A 24,325-nucleotide genomic window follows, 5' to 3' on the forward strand; every position below is an offset into this window, starting at 1 on the left:
AGAAGGATGGTGGAAAGAGCGGAGACGCGTTGTTCCGTCAACCGAACTTGAGCCTCTTCTTTCAAGACCTCGATTAATCAACATTTTCATCATTCTTACTCAAATACCCAATCCCGACACACCGTCACCAACTCGCCATAATGTCTAGCAAAGAACTAAAATACTGCTTTCAAAATGTGTCGGCCGAGCGACTGCGTTCACTGATCAATACAATTTGCGACGTCTCTGATGAGACACGAGCAATTTTTGAGCAGGAGCTCCTCACACAAGAGCAAGGTGCTACTTTGCGCAAAACCAAACCCGGGCAGCCGAGATACCTGAAATGCGAAAACTGTGAAAAGGAATTCGACGTCACGGAAAATATAAAGGACAGCTGCAACTACCACGAAGGTATGTTGATAAAGTTCCTTTGCGACCAGGGCAACCCTGACACACAACAGGCGAGCTGGAAACCAATGATGACTTTTGGGTCGACGATGATCAGTATGACCACGACCCGAGTTATCCTCTTGAATCAGAGCATCATCGGAAGACTTTTCCAGAGGGATTCATTTGGGATTGCTGTGATGAGCAACTTGATGCTCCTGGATGCATTGTTCAGAAGCACGAGCACAAGCTTGATAAACAACATGATAAGGTGGATGGGAGGGAGGCTACAGGTGAAGACGGACCGGTGGCTAAGAAAGCTAGGATTGAGTAGATATATTATGCTCGATTACATCGCTAGTACAGGCGGTGATTGCCAAAAAGGTTCAATCAAGGTAGAAAAGCTCGGTCAAGGTAGAAAAGCTCAGCTAAGGTAGAGAAGCTCAGCTAAGGTAGAAAAGCTCAGTCAAGGTAGAAAAGCTCAGCTAAGGTAGAGAAGCTCAGCTGAGGTAGAGAAGCTCAGCCAAGGTAGAAAGCTCAGCTAACGTAGAAAGGCTTAGTCAAGGTAGAAGCCTCCTCACCGCATTGTTTGTACCTGCTCCGAACTTTCCGCTACTGCTCCGAGCTGTGGAAAGAACCACTATTCAGACATGACATCGGCTTTCAAAACGCCAGACTGCCGGACTGTCTCGAGCTAGCTCGAGGTATCATTCGTTGATCGGTGACAGTCACAGTCACTGGCATATCCAAAGTAGGAATCATGTGGTCTAGTGTAGACATATATCGGTTGTCACAAAATTCTGAGTAAGGCACCAAAAAGTTCAGCACAGGTACAAAAGCTCAGCTCAGGTACAAAAGCTCAACGCAGGTACAGAAAAGCTCAACTCAGGTACAAAAGCTCAACTCAGGTACAGAAGCTCAACATAGGTAGAAATCCCTGCATCACACCGTCTCCACATGCTCCACCTGCTCCGAACTTTGCCGTATCTGCTCTGAGTTTCCAACAAAAACAATTCCGCATCTGACTGAATGATCAAGCTACGACGCCTTCTCCTAGTGTTCCCTTTGACTCACCTTCTCATCTTTTGGTCACCTTTTAGGAGAAGGCAGAAATCCTTGAAGCATTGGTAGGAGAAAGCAGAAACTTTCAAAGCATCAATACATTGGCTATCTCTCTTTCCGGCCCCTCGCGCCGATCATGCTGCACTAGCAGTATATGCACTGTTTGTTCTATTTCATCCGTTCGATGCCTCGATTTAGACCTTTCTCTTCTCATACGGTAGTCAGTCGCAAGACTACACACTGATTTGGGCATAACCGGTTCGGGTTGGAGAAGTTAGGAGATTTGAACTTAGAACTTAGATGACCAATACTTAGATGATCAAACCACATCAGGAACTATGCTAATATCTCTTCCACCCAGCAATTCAAAACATGAAGGCAGTAGAACTGTAGAACTCACAACTTGTCATGGCCAACAAGTAACCTGCTATTCGTCGACTATAAATTCAACACCATAGATGACTTTCTTCCCCCTTCACAAAGCAATTACCAGAGGATCGTACTGGACTTCTGACGGTAAAAACTTATTCACCAAGCATATACAAGTTACAACCCAAGCACGAGACCAAGCCTACGGCAGAAGCTCTCAGGTCGATGAACCACAAATCCCAACTGCTCCTTCCACTTCTGCCTACAAACCGCTCGAGGTAAAGAGAAAAACTGATTCTCTTCGAGACGTGTAGGATTCCAGCAGGATCATTGACCTGCCTCTCTTCCTTACGTACAGTATGTACACCTCCCGCGCGACACTCGGGATTTAAGAGGCAGTTTCGGAAGGCGGTGCATTCATTGTGTCTGCAGACACTGCTTTGGGCGGTCCTGCGATTTGAATACCACTTGGGTATTACTCTCGGACCAGGTGCATCCTCGGTAGAGGTAGGTTCGTCAGAAAGCATATTCAGATCTTTCTGGGGCGTGAGATTGTTCGATGCCGGGTGCGATGTGCCTGTAAAGTATGTTTTTAGCTCCCGAAGTCGTGTTAGAGAAGAGCGAGGACACAGAGATTCAGAGGCACCGTTGTTATCTAGAAATCGCAGACGACTCAAAGCTGTTAAGATTAACAAAAAAGTACAGAGGAAATGCAAAAGATCAATCTACGGTCAAGGAGGGAATCGAACTCTAGACCTGCAAAAAAAGAAACTCGTAGTGATGTTAAGTTTAGAGAACAGAGGAGCCCGACCCCCACACCATAGGATATACCACCGCCGTAGCAGGGTCCCCAATGGAGGAGTCCGACTGGTCCGCTGTCTCGATGAGAAGTTTTTGACCACGGTGTCATATAAAGGCTCACCATTGGCGGATTCTTCATCAACCCCTGACGCCCTCGGGTGATCATCTTCTAAAGGAGATGCTGGCTTGATTTACTAGCTTACCTCGTCTTTTAAATGAATGTAGAAGAACATTCAGCCATGAGGAGCGCATCGAGTAAGAAAGCCAAAGTTCGTAGAACATCAGGCGAATCTTGACTCTTGAGGGAAACATCCAGATGAAGTAGGACTTGACGTTGCATACTTGTTCCGCTATTTCAAGATGATGGCAAAATTGGATGAAGTTGACTAGAAACGACATTCAACTAACATATCAAAGCTTTCCTTGAACGGCTAGACTTCGACAAAGAAAAAAGTGCCTCAATCTCTCCATTGCGGTAAGAGGAAAGAACAATCGTCGTCCCTTGCATGTTCAGTTTGGGATTTGTTTGACCAGAGTACAATAATGTAGCTAGCTCTAATCACCGATTCTCTAACGATTGCAGGGAGATGGCGCGAGGGCAGATCGATTGTACAAATAATGCTTTGATGCTTGTGTTTACTCAACTATAAACATCTTTCCCTTCCTTGTTCTCATACTCTAGAATACAATTTTCTTCGTGATGGAAAATCATTTAAAAGAAACGCCATGCTGATTGTGATCCCTATGACCCGAAAAAAAACACCCGAAATCCATAACTCATCTCCCTCCTTCTTTCATCTCTCTAAGCTAAGTTGTCAGATCTGTCGACCCAGACATCTTCCAGTTCAGCAAAGTTCTGGAAATGGACAGGTCTGTGTACGTCATCGTAGAAGCGCTTGGGTACACCGACATCAACGTAGATGCGACCCTTCTCCTTGTCACCGAATCCAGAACCCATGAACGACCAGTTCCATCTCTCATCATCAGGAACGAAGAACATTCCTCTAATACGGTCGGAAAGAAGAAGCTGAGACTTCTCACCGAAGCCGGCGCCAGGGTTGAAGCCTGAGGGTTGGTCAGATGACATGTCCTTGTTCTCGGCACCCCAGGTATAGCCTGAAGGTGTCAGAGACCAGGCGGACAGCGAGACTGAACCGGGGGTGAAGGAGACAGTCATGGTGACAGTCTTCTTATCCCAGGTATCGTGCTGGTTCATTAGGCGGGCGTGCTGGGTGACGTCTTGTGCGGTCATGTAGCTGGTCTCGTTACCGGCACTGGTATGAATCCATCCAAGAGGCTCAAGAGAGTTCAAGTAATCGTTCTCAGGCAAGTTGCGAGGAAGCTGGATGTCACGAGTGTTTCCAACCTGAGGCACCATAACGATGGCCTTGACTTCCTTGATCTGCTTGTTGTCTGGTGGCGATGAACCGTAAAGGTAACCAGCAACCTGGACACGAAGGTCGGCAATTGTGATGAAACGCTTGAGGATGTTCTTGGGCATGATGTATGTGAAGTGCTCCTCATCATCGCGAATGTCCTCTGACGAGATGTAGATGTTATTGGCGCGAGTGCGGAGGTTGGACGTGGCAATCGCACGAGTCCTCCACTCGGTCTTGGAGGCGAAGGTCTGCTGCTCGAACTGCGACGTAGTGGTAACGACAATGTCCTCGCCGTTTACGTTCTGCGTCTTGGTTGTGACAGCAGTGAGCTGAGCCTGCTCCTCTTGCTGCTTCTCAATCTCGGCAGCCTGTTGTCTCTGCATACTGGGTGCACTAATCTCCATACCCAGAATGATGTCTCTGACTTCGCTTTGAGTCAGAGATGAGACGTTGACGTTGTTCTTCTTGCCATAGTCATTCAAGATCAAATCGCGTAATTGCGTTTCGACCTTGATCCAGTCATCGTCTGACAACGTCGGCCAAATGTGATGTTCCTGGGTGATGACAGTCTTGTCGGGACGAAGCAAGAGCTTGGTCTTGTCTTGGTTAACGTGCAGAGCACGCAAGATTAAGATGAGACGAGAGAAGGCAGTGTAAGAAGAGATGGACTTGAGCCACTCGTCGTACAGGTTGAAGAGCACCATCTGCGGCTCAGTGGCACGCAGAATCATGTCTCCAAGCTTCTCAACCTTCATGGCGGCCTGGAAGGGCAATTGCAGTTCCGAGGCACGAATGGAGATGTTGGGGAAGTCGAGCAAGTGAACCTCGAGAGGGTCAAGCAGACCCTTTCTGGTAACGATCAGCTGCTTCGGCTGTTCTTCCACAGGCAATGAACGAATCAGAGCAGCGACTTCTTCTGCCGTCTTCCATTTCGCCAATTGGCCAAGACGCTTCTGACCTGCCCATACACTGGTGTGGATGATCTTCAAGAATAATTGACCAGTTCTGGGGTTGAAAATGAAGATGGCACCGTTGATGGGCTTAGTGGTCAAGTTACCTTCAAAGGTCTTGTGAATGGTGACACGGTAGACGTTAGTGTCATCAATGAAGAGCTGGATCTGGTTGCTGAATAGCTCAGAGTAGTTCTGGGAATTGAGGAACTCTTGGTTGCTCTCCGAGGCGTAAAGCTGAAGACCCTTGCGAATACGTTCACGAAGGACGTAGAGAGCAGGGTTAGCCTTCATGACCTTAGCCATGGCCTGCTGAACAAGCTGCTTGAGACCAGGGAAGTACTGGCCGTATGCCGAGTACAGGTTGTAAGCAAGATCAATACCAATCATCAAACCAGTGGCAGAGGGGTAAATACTCATGCTGTCGGAAGTGTAGTCGAGGTACTTGGCGCGAACGTAGCGCTCAATGTCGTGAGAGTCGTAATCACCGTAACGAAGCTGAACATCGACCCAGAACTTGTTGGTAGTGATTTGACCCATGTTGTCCTTGGTGTCATACAACAAGCTGGGAGTGCTAACACTCCACTTGTGACTGGCGAACAAAAGAATATCAGCACAAGACGAGTTCATCTTGTAACTCTTTCTGGGATGGATGGTCTCTTTCTGGACGGTCTCGATGCCAAGGGCTTCAAGCTCCTGGTCGAAGACCTGACACAAATCCATCACTACGGACTCGTGGATCTTCTGCCACAAATGGGCACGGAAGATCTGGATGAGTGAGATCTTGAGGGTAGGAATCTTGCCGTGCAAGAAAATACCAGTCAAATCAAGTTGGACCTGGAAACCAACATAGACGTTGGCACGGTTGATCTATGAGAAAGATAAGTCAGCGATGTTCAGAAAAACAATAGTGGTATGCGAATGGCATTTCTTTGGGCCTTGTGCTGGCAAATAGGCCTGTAAAAATGCACCAACTTTTCGCAAAACAGTGTGCTTTCATCGAGAGGCCATAAATCGTGGCCTCTCACTGGACATGCACTCCGCTTGGAACTAATTGTGCATTGTGATGGGTATCTAGCAGGCCAACACAGGCGCTGGAGATTGAAATTAAAAACTAGAAAAGGGCGAAACTTACTGTTGGGGACCACCACAAGGTGAAACGACGGTTAGGAATCTGGTTCAGACCGGATCGTTGAGCGTTTGTCAACTTCTTGAACTTCATACCTGAGCATTTGTCAACTTCTTGAACGAGCGTTTGTCAACTTCTTGAACTTACTCTCTTCAAAACCACTGGCACGTTCCCAGAAAAGACCTTCCCATGAGGGGAAAGCGGTTGCCTTGAACAAAGTGTGCTCAAGGATTGTCTCAACACCACCAAGAGCCTGAATGACATCGGTTCTGTATGCATTCAGATTCCACAGCTTACCGTCGTGACGCTGGGATGTCCACCAGAAGGGATTGCTCTTCATCTGTTGGTAAATCTTGAACTCGGTGCGAGCTCTGAAACCCTTGTCGAAGCTGAGCGTGCTTCTGTCCTTCTGGAAGAGGGTATTAATACGTGGAAGACCACGGTCCCAACTGTCCTCAAGATCCTCAAGGGTAAGACGACGGTTCTGTTGCTGAGCTTCAAGACGCTTCTGCGAATACTCAGTCCAGACACGCTGAGAATCGACAAACTCAGCCTCCCAAGGGATGATGTATCTGAAAATGTTGGGAATGAGAGTCTCTTCGTCATGAGACATACCAGCACGGTAGTGAGTGACACCAGTATCTGTCTGCTTTGACCAACGCTTGTCACTTGCAGGAATCAAGATGTGACTACCAGAGATCATACCCAAACCACCAAGTTCTTTGGGGGTGTAGAACACAGCAGGTGGGAAACGACTAGGCATCTTGGAGTTCAAACCAATCTTGACGCGGGTCTGAATCTTGGTTTCGCACTTGACAATGGTATCGAGCAGGTTAACAGTGCTGACGGCGGCTTCACGGTAGTATGTGAAAAGCGCAATCAAAGCGGTGTTCCACTTGTTGGCAATCTTTGTGAAGGTGGTAGATCCAGAAGACATCAAGATTTGGCGGATTCTGTTGTTGAACTTGGCGATGTCCTCCTCGGTGACTTGCAAGAAAGCATGTGCCGTTCTCTCCTTGGTCGAGTTATCGACAAGAGACCAGACACTGTCTTTGGTGGGGAACTCCTCGTTCTGGTTGCGCATCTTGGGAAGAATGCGGACTTCGAAACCACACATGGAGAAGAGGAGGTTAGGGTTGTCTCTGCTGTAGACGGAGGCAAAAGTGTCGTCCCATTCAATAGTGGTCACTGACCTAGGCAGACGGTTCTTCATGTCCCAGAAGACAGCTCTACCAAGGTTGACATCGTGGCGCATCAATCTCATACGAGAATCACGAGGCCAGCACTTCTTGTTCTTGTATCCAATAACGTTCTCGAAGTTTGGGTCAGGCTGTTCTGTCAAGAAGCGTTGGATCAGGTCGCGGGACTCATCTGCAGTGAAACGGAAGAAGACCCAAATTCTGTCGACGTATCTTGTGTAAAGACGAATAGGGTGTCTAGTCTCAGCAGCACGGTCTCTGAATTGTAAGAAGTCATTTGGTGCATTCGGGGGACCCGCAATCTCACTGGCGCGCTGAAGACCGAGCAATAACAAATCTATGACCAGACCGTAATATTGGAAGACGAAGGCCGAGAACTGCAGTCCACGAATCATACCATAGCTGTTGGTATGGTTCATGTCCTTGTAGTTGAGCTGGACGTTGTTCTTGGACGAGATGTAATCTGCCAAGTTGTGGTCCATGATCAGACGCAAAAGACGATTAAGCAGGGTCAGATCGATCTTCTCATAGACCTTGGACAGCTGAGTCTCGATCATGACGTTGCACTCTCCGTCGGCAGTCTCCCAGACCTTGTCCAAGTTGTTGATACCTTGGGCCCACTTGTAGGTGAGAAGAGGGGGGACTTCTGAATCTGAAGGCTTGATCCAAGCGGGGAAGAGATGTCTCTGGTCGGCTTGGTACCACAGGTACTGGTCAAGGTATGCATCGGTGATCTTCTCGATGGGCTCAATGTCGTAGACAGGGTTGATTGTCGAGTAGTTGTCGTTCATATCAATACCAACCTCCTTGAAGGCACGTTGGGTGAGCAAGAAACGCTTGATGCGTGCAAGGGTGGTTCCGGGTGAATCATAGGCTTGTTCAATCAGAGCCAGCTCTTCACGTTGACTCTGGTTGAGACGACCCTTGACTGAGTATGCTTCACGCAGACGCTCGAGGGCCAAAATCAGGATCTTGGTGTCGTGCTTGTACGAGACACTGGGGAAAGGAATAGGCTGGAATTTTCTCGATTCCAACCAGTGAACAGTGGTCGTGTAAATGGCAACGGCCTCTTCAGAAGAGACGTAAGGACCATCCTTCATGTAGTTGTGCTGGCGTTCCTGCTCAGCCTTCAGCCAGAGACGAGTCAGACGACCCAGGTTCTTCTTGGCAACAGTCTTGTCGACGGTAGCACCTCTTCGAATACGCTCACGGTTGTAGTGAGCGACAGAGATCCACCAATCAGCCTTGCTCTTGACGTAACGCAAGATGATGTTTTCGATGGGTGCAGGAAGACCAGGGACCTTCCAGGGGATGTTCGATTTCCAGCATCTCCAGGCTTCTGACAAATGTGAAAGTACAAGGTTGACCTTGTTCTGCTTGATTCCCTCTGGCATCATATCCATGAGGTCAGCCATGACCGAGGCACGAAGTTCGAGATCGAAATGAGATTCAACTCTCTGCTTGGTGACGGTCTTTGCGACACCCTTACTGTGACGACCCTCGAACTGTCTCGAGAGAAGGTTACCCAACCAACGCTCAAGAAGAGGGATGATACCTCTCATGAAGAAGAGCCAGACTCTCCAGGCAGGTGCCCAGAAACCACAACCAGGACCCTTACCAACAGGGCCGGAGTTGAATCTGTAATAGATCAAATGCTTCAAATCCTTGCAAGTACGGATCTGGTGCATAAGCTTGTACTTGTAACGGTACATACCAGTGAGTTGACCAACGTGGTTGAAAGCATACAGGATACCGTCTGCAAGCTGGAAGGCATCAATGTTGCCCAATCTGTACTGTACTTGAGCATCAACGATGAGCTTGGTAAGACGAAGAATTTCACGCATCAAGTGGAAAGCGTTACCGAAGCGCGACTTCTTGCGCTCCTTGGTGGTCAAGGTCTTGATGGGCTTCAAGTTGAAGTTGTAATCAAGATGGAGGTAGGTCAAGTTCTTGCGGTGAATCAACAGGTTGAGCATGTTGAAGCCCTGTCTGCAGACCTGAAGACCTGCCTCAACCCAATCAATGGTGGTCTGCTGGAAGAACTTTGTCTGCTTAAGAGTGCTCATCAAGTTTTGCCTGTTCTGGGCCTTTGGCGGCTTCTTGTGCAGCTCGTTCAGAACGTAACTCTTCAACAACTTCTGGTAGGAGACTCGGACCTTAACGGGCTGGCCGCCAGGAACATGCTCGAGGTACCATTGCTTGACGAGAGGCACGTCTTCAGCGCGGACCATCTTGCCTGAGCGGCGGTCGAAGGGGTAAGGAGCCCACCAAAGCTGAATAGCAGCAGCGGTTTCATCGTTGTAGAGGTCCTCATCAGACATGAAAGGCTCGATCTCACCAGGCATCTCAAACTCGTCATCCTCGTTGTTACCAACACCAAGGATGTCGTCCTCATGGCTGACAGTCAAGTTCTTGGGGGCGACGGCGCGAGAAGAAATAGGATTGATAACGGGATCGAAGTAGAAAGCAGGAAGACTGGGGTCCGTCGTCCTTTGGTAGACAGTCTGGGGATGTGAGTATGTGCTGAGCTTTACGCTGCGAGGAAGAGAGTTGTAAAGGAAGGGGAAGTCGACACGGTACTCTGTCTTGATGGGAGCACGGAAAATGATGCGGTCAATGGCGTTGAACTCGCCAAAGTCCTCGTCGTTCGGGTCGATATCCTTGTACAGAGGCTCGAAACGGGGACCACCGGGGATGGCAACGTTAAGAGCCTTTGCTGTCTGGAAACTAGGCAGGTCGAAGAGGTGGAAGTAATTCTTGTCGACCAGATCGCTGAGCAGAGGAGTGCTCATACGGTGAAGAGCAGCCATCTGCGGTAGCGACAAGTTCCACTTCTTGTATCCAGGTCCGTTCACGTGTGTGGTGTCCAAGAGAGGGCGGGGGTCGTAGAACCATTCATAGATGGCGGCATCATCGTCCTCGTCCAGTTCCAGCTGAATAGGCTCGAGCGGCTCAACATCCTCAATGTTCTCGGACCAGGAAAGCGGTGGCTCCTCGTCATCGAAGGGAGGGAAGCGCATACGCTTGAAGTGTCTTCTGTCACTCTTCTCTCTCCTCATGGCGACCCACATAGAAGCCCATTGCGCATGGAAGACTGGCTCGATGACACGGGGGATCTCGTTGACCAATGTCAAGCAACCGTTGACGTGGTACAAGACCTTGACTTCGCGCACACTCTCCCAAGGCATGGGCATGTTCTCCAGAAGCTTCAGGACAGCATGCGGCATGAACTTCAGAGCACCCAGATAACTTCTCTTGTCCGAGCTGAACTTCTTCTGTGAAACATCACCAATATCTTTTACAATCTTTCGCAAGTGCTCGGGCGGCATATCAGCCTTCTGTGTCTCGACAAAGCCTCCACGTCTCTTTTCTCCAAAGCGCTGTCTCTGCATGCGCAACCATTTTTGCTTCTTGTCAGCAAACTTGGCGATGTGAGGGTCGGCTTGAGGTTTGTAGCCGGGCGGAGGAGGGGCGAGGGCGCCGGGAGGAGCTGCTCCAGGTGGTGGTGGGGGAGGAACATCCCAGCCTGGAGGAGGTGGTGGTGGTGGTGCAGACATGTTGATGGTGGTATATGTCTGTTGGCGAAGAGGTGGATGGTCGCAGCGATGGGGGTGGTGATCTAATCACGGCAGCTGGTGCTGCTTCCCCGACCGCGGTGTCTGAGGTGTCGCGTCCTCAGCTAGATAGATCCGTAGTGATCAAATGAAAGTACGCGCGGCGACACGTCGATATAGAAGCTCCTGTCGTGTCGATCCGTCGCGCAGTGATGCCGATGGCTTCCAACTGCTTGAGTCTGTAAAAGTCGTGGCGAAGCGTGCCCTTGGCGCTATGAAGCTGGAGACAGACTCAGAGAGGAAAGCACGATTGCTTGGCACGGCGGGAAAAGTTCGGCGAATGCCGCGAAGCGGCGCGCACCTCCACGCTTGGATTTTTGCGCCTCTCGATTTGTGTTCGAACCGCGAGCGACAATTCATCACCCAGCGACAAACCAACACCGTCAAGATGCCCTCCAACAGACTCACCTACGTACGTCCTGCCGACATGCTGAACCTCGTAATTTTGACATACTGACCTTCTTTGCAGCGCCGCAGGCAACCGTAAGTCAACACCGCAATTTTGCACAATACCAACGACATGATCCTTTACCGAACGACCGCTCGAAATACTCTCTCCGATCGCTCTATCATTCTCCAAAAACCGCAAAATCATACAGTCGTTCTCGCAGGAAACAGAAGCGCTAACATGGACCTCTTTCAGCTACAACACTCGTTCCAACAAGGTCCGAGTTATCAAGACCCCCGGTGGCGAGCTCCGTTACCTTCACATCAAGAAGAAGGGTACCGCTCCCAAGTGCGGTGACTGTGGTGTCAAGCTTGCAGGCGTAAGTCGATGTCCAACAATCGTCCAAGAGATTCTCGAAAGCACTTTCCTCCAACACCCACGACTTCCTGGACCACCTTCCGACACACCAACTTGAATCACGACAATTATTCTCTTATCATCCTTCGCAATCACTTCAACGAATCTCTTGGACAAGACTACAATCGAACAACCAACTAACCCTGGTCCCCTTCAGGTTCCCGCCCTCCGTCCCCGCGAGTACGCTACCATCTCGCGCCCCAAGAAGACCGTCCAGCGCGCCTACGGTGGCTCTCGCTGCGCCAACTGCGTCAAGGACCGCGTCGTCCGCGCCTTCCTGATCGAGGAGCAGAAGATCGTCAAGAAGGTCCTCAAGGAGAACTCGGCCCGCCGCTAAACGATTCCCCCCTGTTCTTTTTGAAATGAAAAATCTTTTCTTCGGTTGAATGCTGGCGCAAAGTCTCAGACGGACCAACGACGATTTGTGACTTGAGAAAAGGCAAAAATGCATGTGGAGATTTTAAATGGGCTCGGCGTCTAAGTCTACGCTTTCTTGCTCTGGCTGAGACCCCAGTTGCCTTATCCGTCGCTGGGGTCTAAGGGACGGTCGGAGGGCAGAAAAGGTCATGTTAGCATGCGATGAATCAAAAACTCGTTCAAATCGATGGCCATCCACCAGACCTCAATCACCCATGTGATTGTACCACAACTGTCCACAGATGCTGCAAAATCAATGCGCAAACTAGCAGTACCATCCCGACTAACCTCGAGCAACAGCACGCCTCAAACATCGGACATGTTCTGTTTCGGTCTCCTCAATGCGCAGTGGCCTGAAGCACACCATCTAACCAGCAGAGGTCGAGAATATGGTCTTAGTATATATTTACACACGCATAGCCACATCATCAAAGACATGAGAGCAGTTTCCGAGGCGCAGGTGGCTCATCAGAAACAACACGATCAAGCTTCAAAACCAGGGTGTTACCAACCATTAACTCCTTGATCGTGTTCTAATCGTCTTGTAAGCGAGCAATACCACAATCCCACCAACAAGGATGCCGGGATAAAAGATAAATTGATGAAGTTGGTGATGGAATAGCCGAATGTGCATAAATGTAAAAGCAGCTGCAGGTCTGATAGGCTGATTATGGTAAAGATGGCGTGTGACTAGGTATTTGACGATGAGGAAGACAAGTCCGTTCCGTGACGGCATCAAAGAGATGAAGATGGCGCTTCGGAGCATAATTAGGATCTTAACACTCATGTTGCTTTATGGAATCTTCTGATTCATGGCTTGTATCTCCCGACTTTCGGAGATGCCTTTCAAAAGTGGTTGTTATCTGATGGAAGCGGTCGGCACGAAACAAGCTCTTTCCTCTCCGCCTTTTCGCCAAAGAGAAGGGACGGAGCAGTGACGTTTTTTGACAACGCGAGCGTGTCGCACCCTGGTTGCATTTCCAACTTTTGATTCGGATTTTGTCGCGTCTGCTATCTTGCGTGCTGCCCTCCCTGTCTCTCTTTTCTGGCTTGGGCTGCCACCATTTTCCTTTCCATTCATTGTCACCCTCAAGGCCTCAGTGACGGATCAGTGCGCGTGTCCCGGACCTTGTTGCATGGCTTAGCCGATTTGCTGTGCATGCGCTTCGCATTCGCTGTCTGCCAACCAATCCCATCCAACTCTTGCACTCTCTGTGTTAAGTGACCGAGGGCCGCGCGTGTAACCGACCTTCTTGAATCGCTGTCGCTGGTTATTTGCGTTTGCATCTGCGCAGACTTCCCTCCAGCATTTGCGATTTTACAGGCTTCAATCTGACCGATCCCTTCTCTTTTCCTGTTCAATATGCACTGACAGTGCCCAATGCCAACGACCATTTGTACAAAGCAACGACTTTATGTTTCTACGACCACTCGACTACGAATCACCACTCGAAATGCCTACTTCTCAATTTGACAAGGCATTCGCTCTATTAGAGCAATCATTCAAGGATGCCAGCTTTCTCCAAGCATACAAGGCATTACCTTCGCGACAAACAACCGAAAAGGCAGAATCGCCTACTCAGGTTGCCTTCTCCGATGACGATGACGACTCGGACTACTCAGATGCCGATATGCACGAAGGATACCGGCCCAGAGACGCTCCGTCAATTTCCCTTATGCGCCGGAATTCGACACTTCCTCCTACACCACCTACACAATCGCGCAATGTCAGCGCTACACACGCTCACCTGGTGCCATTGCCAGGAGACAAGGCAGGCACCAACACGCCGCCAAATCCACAGAGACCTCCAACTCCCGATCTAACTCCGCCAAACTCTCGTACCAAAGAACTTGCGCCGCCACGACCAGCCATGCCGCATGCTGCCTCTTCCCGCGCCGAATCTTTCATGACTGCAAGAGAGACGCAAAGTCAAGCCAGTGCCAGTACGAGTCAAGCCAGTCTACCTTTGCGATCAGAGGCAGGCCATAAGTGGTTGGATGCGACAAGAGGTATGCGCTTGGGTGGCCTACAGTTGGGAGTTGCGGATCGCCAAAAACAGTTGCGAGACTCGATGTCTGAATCTGGAGATACGACACCTACGCAAGAGACACATCTCGCCTTTCCCGCCCCTCCGACCGCCTCTTCCATCCTGGTTGAGTATCTCACTCCGGAAGATCTGGACAGAGAGGCTTCTTCTACTCCCGAGTCAGAAGTGGGTAATTTCATGAGGAATGTGACCATCCGCAAAAGGCGTACGGGTGATCAGCAACAAACAACTCCCAGTCAGAATATACCCACTGGTAGCCACAAGAGATCGAAAACAGCAGTCATGCCGCTGTCTGAGGGAATTGATGAAGGCCCTTCCACGGTCAAGGATGGAGAAGATTTTGAATGGCCCGAGACGGCTAACGATCACCTCTACCGACATATGCGAAACGAGAAATCGAAGCGTTTGTCAAGCGCATCAACCACATCAACCGTCATCGAAGCCTTTGTGCTCGCAGGCCCGGCTCAACAAAAACAGCCAGCCCTACGACGAGTCAGTAGGGTTGATACCCTGCGCGATGACGCTTCTTCCAGACGAAGTTCGGTCGAGTCTCAGCATGTCATCAAGCACAGAGTGTCACCCTTGCCGGGCCGCAAGCACTTGGTCAATGGAGACACTGATGCAGCCAGATCTGCTTCTAACCCAGAAACTGGTCGCATCAGCAAAGTGCCGGTAATTGTCATTCCTGAGCGCCGCTCCTCTCGCTCTTCCGAGTTGGGTGACAAGATGCACTTGCTTACTTCTCAGCAGAATCGCCTGCACCGCCCGAAAAATCATATTTCTCTCAAGCAAGACTACAACGAAGGTGAGACTCCTCGTGCCTCGCTGGACCAGCAAGTAAATCTCCACAACAACAGCGATATCTGGCTAGACTACGCATCTCCAGATCACAGCCAAGATCAGCCACGAACAAGGTTGCGCCATGTGTCTGCGCCGGTACGCACGGATGCCAACTCTATGAAGACGTCCCCCAAAGAAGCTTCCCGTCGCCTCAATGGCCAGGATGCAAAGATGAATCTCGCTCCAAAGCAAGGATGGAAGAGGCATTCTCTCGACGCCGAACTCGAATCTCCTGAATTGGAACGTCCACGGAAAACATCTGTCGAGCAGTCCCAGTCTATTGATCACAGACTCTTGCTCCCCTCCCAGCAAAGGAACCCTTCGACACATGCTCTATTCGACTATCCTTTGCAGTCCTCACCACGGAAGTCATCCGATACAAAAGACATCCGCCATCTTCACTCAAGTACAAGTCCCTTCTCACAATTATCTGACCGCACAGACTCTATGGAGCTAAACGAAGCCAAAGCCATAAACCTCTACCCGCACGAGAATAAATCCCTCCTCATGGTCCAACACATAGCCAAGAAGCGACTTGCCGAAGCACAAAGTCTGCACGGAGATCGCCACATCGATGCCCTCACAACTCCTGATAGCGAAGACGAAGGCGTCAAGCAGAACTCGCATCCGACCTTCCACGCTGTCATAGATATACCTACACCTCCGAGTATGGAACAAGACCGTGAGGATGTCGACAGTCCTCTTCGCAACCCTCGCGCTGCTCCCCAGCCACCGCGTCTCCCCGCAGTGATCATCAGTCCTGCAACGCCCTCCAGTCAATTCCGCAAAACACCAACTCCACGCTCACCTTCACCACCTTCTCGCCGACCGAGTTTGGTCGAAAAGGCCCGTCGCTACTCTGAGACTCTTATCCTGCCGTTCTTACCATCCTCTTCTTCTCGCAGAAATAGCGTATCCTCGCAACGACCGAAAAGTTCAGAAGATCGCGATACCACTCTCCACCCTTTCTGGCGGCCAAGAGGGTTTTGGGATGATTTTACCGATTCGGAAGAAGAATATTCCGATGACGAGTTACCTGCTGGAGGCGACACCAGCGATATTCGGAGTTTGGAGTCGGTCGAAGAACAACAGCAAAAAGGCATGCAAGGTTGGAGGGCCAAGAGGTTATCGGTCAGATTACCCGGTTTCAGAGGAAATGGCGGTTTCATGCTGGGCAATTCATTGGGGATCGATCGACATGGGACCAATGTGCGACGACACCACGTCAACCCTCCAGCCACCAAAACACTCTCGATCAAGAACATGGACGGGCAGAGACAAGGGCTTCTGACAAGGTTGTTCACCTTCCCTTCCCTCCGAAAAAGGAAATCCACCGACCTCCTCCGTGCGGCTGCTCAATCGACTGAAAGCCTTAGGAGGTTGAGTCAAAGACACAAAAGACGCAGAAGTTGGAAATGGGATATGGGATTGAGAAATACAATGGTGAAGCGAAGAGAACGCAGAGAAGAAATGCAGAGGGAGAAATATAGAGAGGGGATTAAGGGGAGGATTGGGGCGCCTGTGTTGTTGAAACGAGCAGAATAGGAGATAGAGAAATGAGAGGATGGTGGGATGAATGAATGGAGGGGAGGATGGAGGAGATGATGGAGAGTGAAAGTGCGAAACTCTGGCTGGTTCAGAGATTGATGATATGATACCACAACAAACACGATATTTATGACCAATTTGAGAATTTTGCTATCATCGGTTTTCTGCTGCGACTCTTAGCTTATACGCGAGATACCATCTTTCTTCTTGTCGCGTTTTGATGTTCAATCAGATACTTGGATCCATTCATCTGATTTACCCTTCTACTCCTGACTCTCCTCCCCCCAACCATCTCGACCTCTTTCTCTTTCCCCCAACAACTATCAAATTTTCCGCAGAATTGACAGTCAGTTTCTCAGCTCTCATTCGCATCAATCAATGACGTGACCTTTCCTTCCCTCATCTCTTTATCCAAAAGACCGAAAATGTGGTACAAACCGCGTTGATACTAACCCCACCTTTCCCAAAATCCAAAGTTTCAAACCACTATATCGATGACATATTACTAACCAAATAGCCTAGCACTGCAATATTACTTTGTGTTCCTAGAGAATATTGGTTCAAGCGGATTCTGGAGAGTATTGAAGGAATTGGAACAGGAAATACTGGTGTTATATCTGATTTTATGAGAAAAGTGGTTGTTTGGGGTATCACCCTGACTCGGGCGAGGAAATGAAGAAAAAATCGAGGAAAAAGGAGAAAAAAGGAGTCAATTCGAACACAAAACAAGAATAGAGAATACCCTAAATGGATAAATTAGAGGTATGGAAAGCAGGCACACATTATACATATCAAAGACCCGTTCAACTCAGGGATACAATAGTCTCTCAAGAAATCACGGGTCTGCTGTTTGATGAGGCAAGTGGGTTAGAGTCTTGTTTGTCTAGCCAGTGTTTTGCAGCGCGGTATGTAATAGAGTAAATGCTGATATAGCCTCTGTCTCCTAGAATTATGTTCTTTCTTCCATCATCACAATTGTGCAATTCGGGATATCGGTTCGAAGGACATGTAGAAACTCGGCATGCACTGTACCTTGGTGTTGAAGCGGTTTCGCAGAAAAGGAAAAGATGTGCGAAGAGTGCGGGATGGAAGGCATGATGGGCTTTGGTGGATGCAAGTGTGATTTGTATTGCGATTACATAGGCGCTTTGCCTAGAGAGGTCATTGATGCTCAGTTGGCGTCCCTTTTGCCCAAGCTATCTGGATATCGCTCTTGATGATGGTAGCGACTGATACAGCGGCTCGGTCAAAGGTGAGCGGCAAAGAGATTGGATATTTGTGAATGTTTCTCTACGGGTGTTCTCGAAAGGGGCACGATCTTTGCGTGAGCGCGCCCCTTGAAGCTGTGTTTCGCGATTCAGTGCGATGCTTGCGATGCTTACCCAGGCAATCTCGCGAAGGAGAAGATGCTGTGAGATGGGTTTCCTTCCGTCAAAGCTTTCACGAAGTGGGTCTTGAAGATGATAGGAACAGACAGCGCGGCTGGGTCAGGAGTCAACGGCAAAGATGATGAACAACCGTGATGCTTGCTCTGCAGAGTATGTATCGTGTGCCGCTGCGATGCTAAAGGAATGGATCTCTCAGAGAAACCGATTTCTTGAAATAGTTCCTTTTGATCGAAGTTATCTTGCATCAAACCTTGAAGAAGGTGGAGGGTAAAAGAAGCGGCTGAGAATCAAGGCTCGGTCGGAGGCAAGGCCGCGGTCGCAAGATGAGCCGATTGACAACGCCCTGAGAGATGCACAGGAGATCGCACCTTGTCCGCAAGGAGTTCAAGCAGCGGATCCATCTCTCGCATAATCTGCCCAATCTCACATATTCTGGCCAACGTTGAGGGCAGTTGATAGCTGAAAGGCTGCAGACCTGACACAACCGTTGTGACAGCAGAATATTGATAGCAAAATCAGCCACCATATCCCTGAAAGCAGTGTTTCCAGCCGCTAGCTCACTCGCATGCAGTGTGATCTGACGTGCCCGGCGTAAGCAAGGCTGAACAGGAAGTCTAACCGCTTTCTTGTGAAACAGGCCACGCAGGCACCCTTTGACGCGTCGCTATCGTGAGATGATTTTCTTCTCGCCGGTGATTCCAGAGTCTAAGAGTGGTGATGGAAAGGATAACGCGTCGAAAGGGATTACTTTGACTCGAGATGCTTTTGGGTTGGAGGTCAGAGGGAGGTCACCGCGGGCTAAGGAAGACTCTGTGTAGACTGTTGATGGTACGGCAGATGTAGGCACGAGTGGGCCTTTCGGGCGCATTTTCGCAACATTGATGTTTGGACGTGATGACTTGCAAGATGTGATGACGGGAGGTTTTGGGTGGTGGAAGATGGCCAGCCAATAGGATGAAAGCTGGAAATAATGACGTCTACGCGAAGGCACGCCCGAGCTTCTCCATACTTTTGGAGATTGATCAAGAAGGAAGGCAAGAACTCAAGAACAAGACGAACAAGCAACATCAATTGCTCAATCCCATCCCGTCGCAGTCGAGTTCAGCATGGCCAGCATATTCAGACCAGCAGCCGCTTCGATGCGCGCTTGCGTTGAACAGGTTCCCGCCTCCCGAACAATGCTCCGACAGCCAAACCCGAGACTATGCAGACAGTTCCATGCCACGAGAACAGCAGCAATCGCCTCGAGAAGAGGCCCCGTAGGCCCACCCAAGACCAAGGATCGCGGCCCGGAGAGCAAAGAAGACACACAAACAGACTTTGCCGCCATGAACGTCCTTGGAAACACACCCGCCCCGACCACTGCCATCGACGCTTGCGCACACGACGGTTTCGCCCTCAACTCGGGCCTCAAGATCGCCGGCTCGGGAGTTCTGCTCGTCGGCGGCGATGCTTTCAACTGGAAGCCCTGGATCAGAGAGGGGAGGAAGGAGGGTACCATTGGCGAAGGCGCAACGGGCGACGACAACAAGGGCGTTTCAAGCGTCGGAGGTACTCTGCGTAACACAAAGGGTCAGTGGGAGGTGGCCGAACACAGCTGGGGTCTCCTCGATGCCGTGTGGCCCAAGCCGGGTACGTGATAAAGACCCCCTTTTTGATCCCACCACGACATGCACTCATGTACTGACAATGCGTCTAGATCTTCTCATCCTGGGAACTGGTCCCTCGATTCTGCCCGTGTCGCCAGAGACACGAAAGCACATCAGTGATCTGGGCATTCGCCTCGAGGTTGCAGACACGCGTAATGCTGCCTCTCAGTTCAACCTTCTGGCCACCGAACGTGGTGTCCAACAGGTCGCTGCGGCTTTGATACCCATTGGTTGGAAGGAGGGCACATATTGATATCAGTCCAAGCAACGGTGGGGACAATTCCGCCTGTCAGAGAACTAAACAAGCTCTCCACTCAAAGCAGACAGCCCTATCCTGTCACTTGTCTTCCGCCCTGCCACCCAACTGCTGCTCACGGAGCTTGGGCCATGATTTAATGACCTTCTCCTTCATGATATGCAGACGGATGGCGGCGCGGCACGCTTAACCACTGGGCTGTCACCGGTCCCATGTGAGGCACATCTGCGAGATATGGCATTTTGTACCCGTGAGAACGCCCGTTCCCCTTGTGCACGATCTGCGAGACATGAGACATCTTTCCCAAAGAGATTTCTTCAAATTTCGTCCCAATCTGTTCTCTTTGTCTCTACTTTTCATCGAAAGCCCAACAACATGCCCAATTCTGTTATCGCGGCCGCATAAAGCCGGCCCTTTTGTCGATAAAACTGCGGTCCGAAGTTATCGCAGCCCACTGTTTCGAGCTCCATTCCGCGACCGCTTAGGCGGAAGGATTCATGCTAGACTCATTGGCACCTTGCACGTTTGCTTTTCTGGCTGCCTCCGAAAAGCGCCACGTTTTTCGCATCTCGCGAGCAAGCAGACAATCGAAGCGTGATGATGACCCTTTTCTGTCTGGCCAAGTGTAGGGCTTTGCTCGTTTCCAAGATCGTGATGCTGGCCATGTTTTCTTGGAGAGCAAAGAGCCCGCGTTTGATGATGGTGATTGTCGGCATGAGATGTCATGATAGGTGAATGACGCGATTATTCTCGTTGGCTATCCGTCTCATCCCACGCGCTCAATCTTGTCTCAGGATTATCACTTCATCTTCTTCAGCCCTTTGAGAGGGGAGTCCATGCTGTGCATGCATCCAGCACAAGCTTCGTCAAGCAGAATACGTCATGGCGAGGATGCGATCGTGCGGAGGAGAGCGATCTGTCCACGGATGATGGCGAGCATGGCAAGCCTACGCGTGCAAGCAGCAAAGAGACTCTCGGGTCCCATGTGACATGCAGCAGCACGCTGCTGGAGCCAGGCCGAAAAATAAAGACTCGTATCATGTCAGCGAATCAGAGGTGGATGAAGCGACCCAGACGAGGCAAGAACGAGCGGTTTGGGTGGGTGCTTTCCCCGCAAACGTTTGTCGAGCTTGCACCCCGCCCTGCCTCCGCATGGGTTTGACTCAGGATGATCATTGATCACGACGTAAAGGCGATTCCATCCTGCAAGCCGCATACGACACTGGGGCCAGTCTTGAAGGGCGCTGACTGTGCTCAGCATGCACGCTGAGCGCTGCTTCCTTTGAAGCCCCAAGGTCCATGCCGCCCCCGCGGCCAAGATGGCGCTGGCTAGCTAGGCGGTGCAGCGGCTGCCGGCGTGTCCTTGCCCCCCCACCCTGAGCTCACCATACCATTCATGTTTCCCCGTTTCCGTTTTCCTTTTCCCTTTCTCGAGGTCCATGAAGTCGTCGCGACAGATACATTATTACATACTCAAGTATTGTCGTCTCGCTACCCGCCAAGTTTGACCTGACTCTCTATTTACCTACGCTCCGACTTGTCTTTTTGCGACGACGAGATTATCATTATTGTTATCGCCTTTTGCGGCTTTGGAAACACACTTTCTGACGTCTTCAGCAAAAAAGCTTGCATACTTCCCGGCTCAATCTGTTCGCCTTGTCCTTGGGTCTGCCTGCAGCCAGCCCTCTTTTCTTCCCACACTTCCCTTTCTTACAGTGCTCTTCCTTTGCGCGAGCAAACAGACGTCTCATGACTCAAATACATCCTCTCCATCCCAGCAACTGTACATACCTGGACCTTGTACCTAACCCTCACGACCAGTTCAACATGTCGTAAGTTACACACCCAGAGTTCCCTTCTTATTTCATTAAGCTTTCGATACATGGTCATGTAGCGTCGCGCCTGTACGGCCGTATACCTCATGTCATGGATCATACCAATACCTTGATGACTGACATGTGTACCTTTCTTCCACTACACAGTAACCTGTCGCAAAACCAACAACAGAAGCGAGGCTTGCAACAAGTGGGAAGCTTACCTCTGTCGGCGTCACCACAGCAGCTGTCGCTGTCAGCCGGGTTACTACCTCCCTCATCGTATTCCACAAACCCATATCACTCGTCACCATACACGACAAACACGTCGCCGTTTGGCTATCATCAACCACCCCCTCTTCAACATCATCAACACAGCCCCTTTCAGCAACACCCTCTCGCTCCACCACCACAACCTCAACAGATCCCTCAATCACCACTGAATCCACGAAAGCGACGCGCAAGTGAACTCGACTCCCTTCCTGGTTCCTCTCTTGGTGGCTATGGCCTAGACCAACATGGTCTCTTTGGCAACCCTGATCGTCAGAATAGCGAGCAAAACTATGTCTTGAGTGGACCCTCGGGTGGTGGTCAAGGACCAGGTGATGCCGGTATTCCTCGACATGACACCCCACCTGCACGACCAAAGAAAGGACGTACCAATACACCTTGGACACCTGCGGAAGAGCAGAGGCTGAAGGTGATGAGAGATGCGGGCAACAGCTGGAGCGAGATTGCAAAGACGTTTCCCACACGGACCGAAGGCAGTGTCAAGAAGCATTGGTATAAGGTGTGTATCATCTACCTCCATCTCACCTTCGTATCCTCGATCTGTCTTGCTCAACATGACTACAACCTCACCATATTTTTTCGGTGTACCTTGCTAACCATCTCTTCTCTCTCAAACAGGACATGCACTACGCAGAGTTCGCGGAAGACGAGGTCAGCCATTTCGTCCGCCTCTCTATTCCTTGTACCATTAGTCCCTGACGAGCTAACACCTACCACAGAGCGCAGCACTCCTCGCGGCCATCAAAGAATACGAGCAGAGCAAATGGAAGGTCATTGGACAGAAAGTCGGTAAACCTGCAAAGGTGAGTCATCGCGACGTCCAAAGGCTGGCTGAAGCCCTTGGAGTGCGGAAACAAGGTTCAGAGATACGATGCTGACGGACTTCAACCAGGCTTGCGAGCAATATGCCAAAGAGCATTTCGGCACCAAGAGCTGAAACTCAGCTGCGCATCTTTCTCCTCTCTGATCTTCACATGAGAGGAAAAAAGGTGTTGCAAAATTATTTGACAAGCACTATACAGAATACGCGATATGGGATACGGGATCACGGGAAAAATGACGGATATGAAATTTCTTTGGGTGGATAGGACATCATCTCGGGGTCCGCAAATTTGCTGCGTCTTCTTTTGGTCGCGATCAAGGGAGGCAACTGGGATCTCTACAGAACAGGGAATTGTGTTTTTTTGCTCGCAAACACTGCATCATCTTTCGATGGGATATTGGGAAGTCGCAGAACGACAGCATGTGGCGCTCACCTCCTCTTTATCTTCGTTCTATATTTCGTTTGTCTTCCGTCTCCCTTTTACCTTCACTTCTGATTCACTGTTTTATTGAAAAATCTTTTCTGCTCCTTGCTGCTTTCGTTACACGTCGGTCTTTGTCCGTTTTGTTGCAGATCGGTTGAACTGGAGGTCATTTTTGCTCAAAAGGTGGAATATCTTCATCTTTCGTAGTCAAGACTCAGCGCAGGAGTTGGGAATCAAGTTCTCAGCCTCTTTTCCGCTCTCACTAATATGAAAACCACTCTTCATCATTAATCCTACCACACTCCTTCTGCATCATCATACAATGGTGCTATCTATGAAGTAAGACCAGCTGACTTGCCCTCACTCATCGCTTATAGACTTCTTATTAACCACCCGAATCCCAGATTCTTGGTTAAACATCAGCGCCAAAAAAAACAAGCCACTTACTCTCCTCACAGCCATTATTCTCCCTTTTATATTATCAAGATGGTGGTCAGCAACCAACATTGCACTAAACCCAAAAAAAAGCAAAACCTTGATTCACAGCCTCAGCTGAAGATCCTGAGTACAAACTCAAACCTAATCAAGAATACAAAAATATCGTGTTCGGATCACGGCTCCGAAGGTGTATATATGACTCTTTATTCCTCAGCTCTTCGCGAACTTGCAGCACTCCAGACCACCAAATAAAACCATTCTTCCATTCACTCAAAAGTATGCGAATAAAGCCATGTTTGAACGAATATGTAACATGTTACTTTGTCGAAGTTTTGCACACATGAACAGTTTACGAATTGAGAAAATTGAGCGATAAGAAGCATCCCTATGACTACAAACATGAACATACACACACGCATATAATTTTCTCTCACATCATTACAGAAGCGACGACATCATTGTTGTGGTGTATTCGTTTGGCTCGCAAAGGTATCATATCTTGCTCTACGGTGCCATCTCTCGTCGACTCCGAACATTAGGTCGATGTCCGGCTAGGTGATCTCAGTAGATCGCATTAGCGGTGTGCGGTGGAATGTTCATACTCGTGCTGCGACGCAAGGTCATATCGAATCAGTCGCATTATGGGAGAGTAGAGTTGAAGAACGTCGGGTTCCTAAGGTTGATGTGTTAGCGCATTAATCTCGATAGCGGTCGA

At 49.8% G+C, this 24,325-nt stretch overlaps 6 protein-coding genes across 6 annotated transcripts; 5 read left to right on the forward strand and 1 right to left on the reverse strand.

Annotated features, from left to right (window-relative positions):
• Positions 1-105: 105 nt before the first annotated feature.
• M438DRAFT_295417 (uncharacterized protein) lies at positions 106-1,018 on the forward strand. The gene is made up of 2 exons (XM_029901874.1): positions 106-390; positions 441-1,018. The coding sequence occupies exons 1-2, from the start codon at positions 141-143 to the stop codon at positions 698-700; spliced, it is 510 nt and encodes a 169-aa protein (XP_029761825.1). The 5' UTR covers positions 106-140; the 3' UTR covers positions 701-1,018.
• Positions 1,019-3,202: 2,184 nt separating this feature from the next.
• Positions 3,203-11,070, reverse strand: M438DRAFT_364693 (pre-mRNA-processing-splicing factor 8). The gene is made up of 3 exons (XM_029907748.1): positions 6,204-11,070; positions 6,063-6,151; positions 3,203-5,797 (listed from the first exon to the last, which is right to left on the reverse strand). The coding sequence occupies exons 1-3, from the start codon at positions 10,810-10,812 to the stop codon at positions 3,401-3,403; spliced, it is 7,095 nt and encodes a 2,364-aa protein (XP_029761826.1). The 5' UTR covers positions 10,813-11,070; the 3' UTR covers positions 3,203-3,400.
• A 187-nt stretch (positions 11,071-11,257) lies between these two features.
• M438DRAFT_334515 (ribosomal protein L34e) lies at positions 11,258-12,011 on the forward strand (the record flags this gene model as incomplete). The annotated part of the gene is made up of 4 exons (XM_029903718.1): positions 11,258-11,281; positions 11,339-11,352; positions 11,513-11,636; positions 11,832-12,011. 4 exons carry the CDS (start codon positions 11,258-11,260, stop codon positions 12,009-12,011), a joined length of 342 nt encoding a protein of 113 aa, XP_029761827.1.
• Positions 12,012-13,506: 1,495 nt separating this feature from the next.
• On the forward strand, positions 13,507-16,524 carry M438DRAFT_373992 (uncharacterized protein; the record flags this gene model as incomplete). Its single annotated transcript, XM_029908465.1, has 18 exons — positions 13,507-13,754; positions 13,824-13,930; positions 13,961-14,035; positions 14,069-14,101; positions 14,132-14,244; positions 14,281-14,304; positions 14,359-14,460; positions 14,494-14,542; positions 14,582-14,677; positions 14,714-14,811; positions 14,854-14,944; positions 14,978-15,075; positions 15,142-15,254; positions 15,294-15,385; positions 15,422-15,529; positions 15,581-15,857; positions 15,891-16,010; positions 16,047-16,524. The coding sequence occupies 18 exons, from the start codon at positions 13,507-13,509 to the stop codon at positions 16,522-16,524; spliced, it is 2,322 nt and encodes a 773-aa protein (XP_029761828.1).
• Positions 16,525-19,093: 2,569 nt separating this feature from the next.
• Positions 19,094-19,817, forward strand: M438DRAFT_271250 (uncharacterized protein; the record flags this gene model as incomplete). Its single annotated transcript, XM_029900468.1, has 2 exons — positions 19,094-19,547; positions 19,615-19,817. 2 exons carry the CDS (start codon positions 19,094-19,096, stop codon positions 19,815-19,817), a joined length of 657 nt encoding a protein of 218 aa, XP_029761829.1.
• A 1,830-nt stretch (positions 19,818-21,647) lies between these two features.
• On the forward strand, positions 21,648-22,862 carry M438DRAFT_354688 (uncharacterized protein; the record flags this gene model as incomplete). Its single annotated transcript, XM_029906966.1, has 5 exons — positions 21,648-21,652; positions 21,803-22,424; positions 22,544-22,576; positions 22,645-22,728; positions 22,818-22,862. 5 exons carry the CDS (start codon positions 21,648-21,650, stop codon positions 22,860-22,862), a joined length of 789 nt encoding a protein of 262 aa, XP_029761830.1.
• Positions 22,863-24,325: the final 1,463 nt, after the last annotated feature.

This window comes from Aureobasidium pullulans, assembly GCF_000721785.1.
Source record: "Aureobasidium pullulans EXF-150 unplaced genomic scaffold scaffold_7, whole genome shotgun sequence".
NCBI classification, from domain to species: Eukaryota; Fungi; Ascomycota; class Dothideomycetes; order Dothideales; family Saccotheciaceae; genus Aureobasidium; species Aureobasidium pullulans.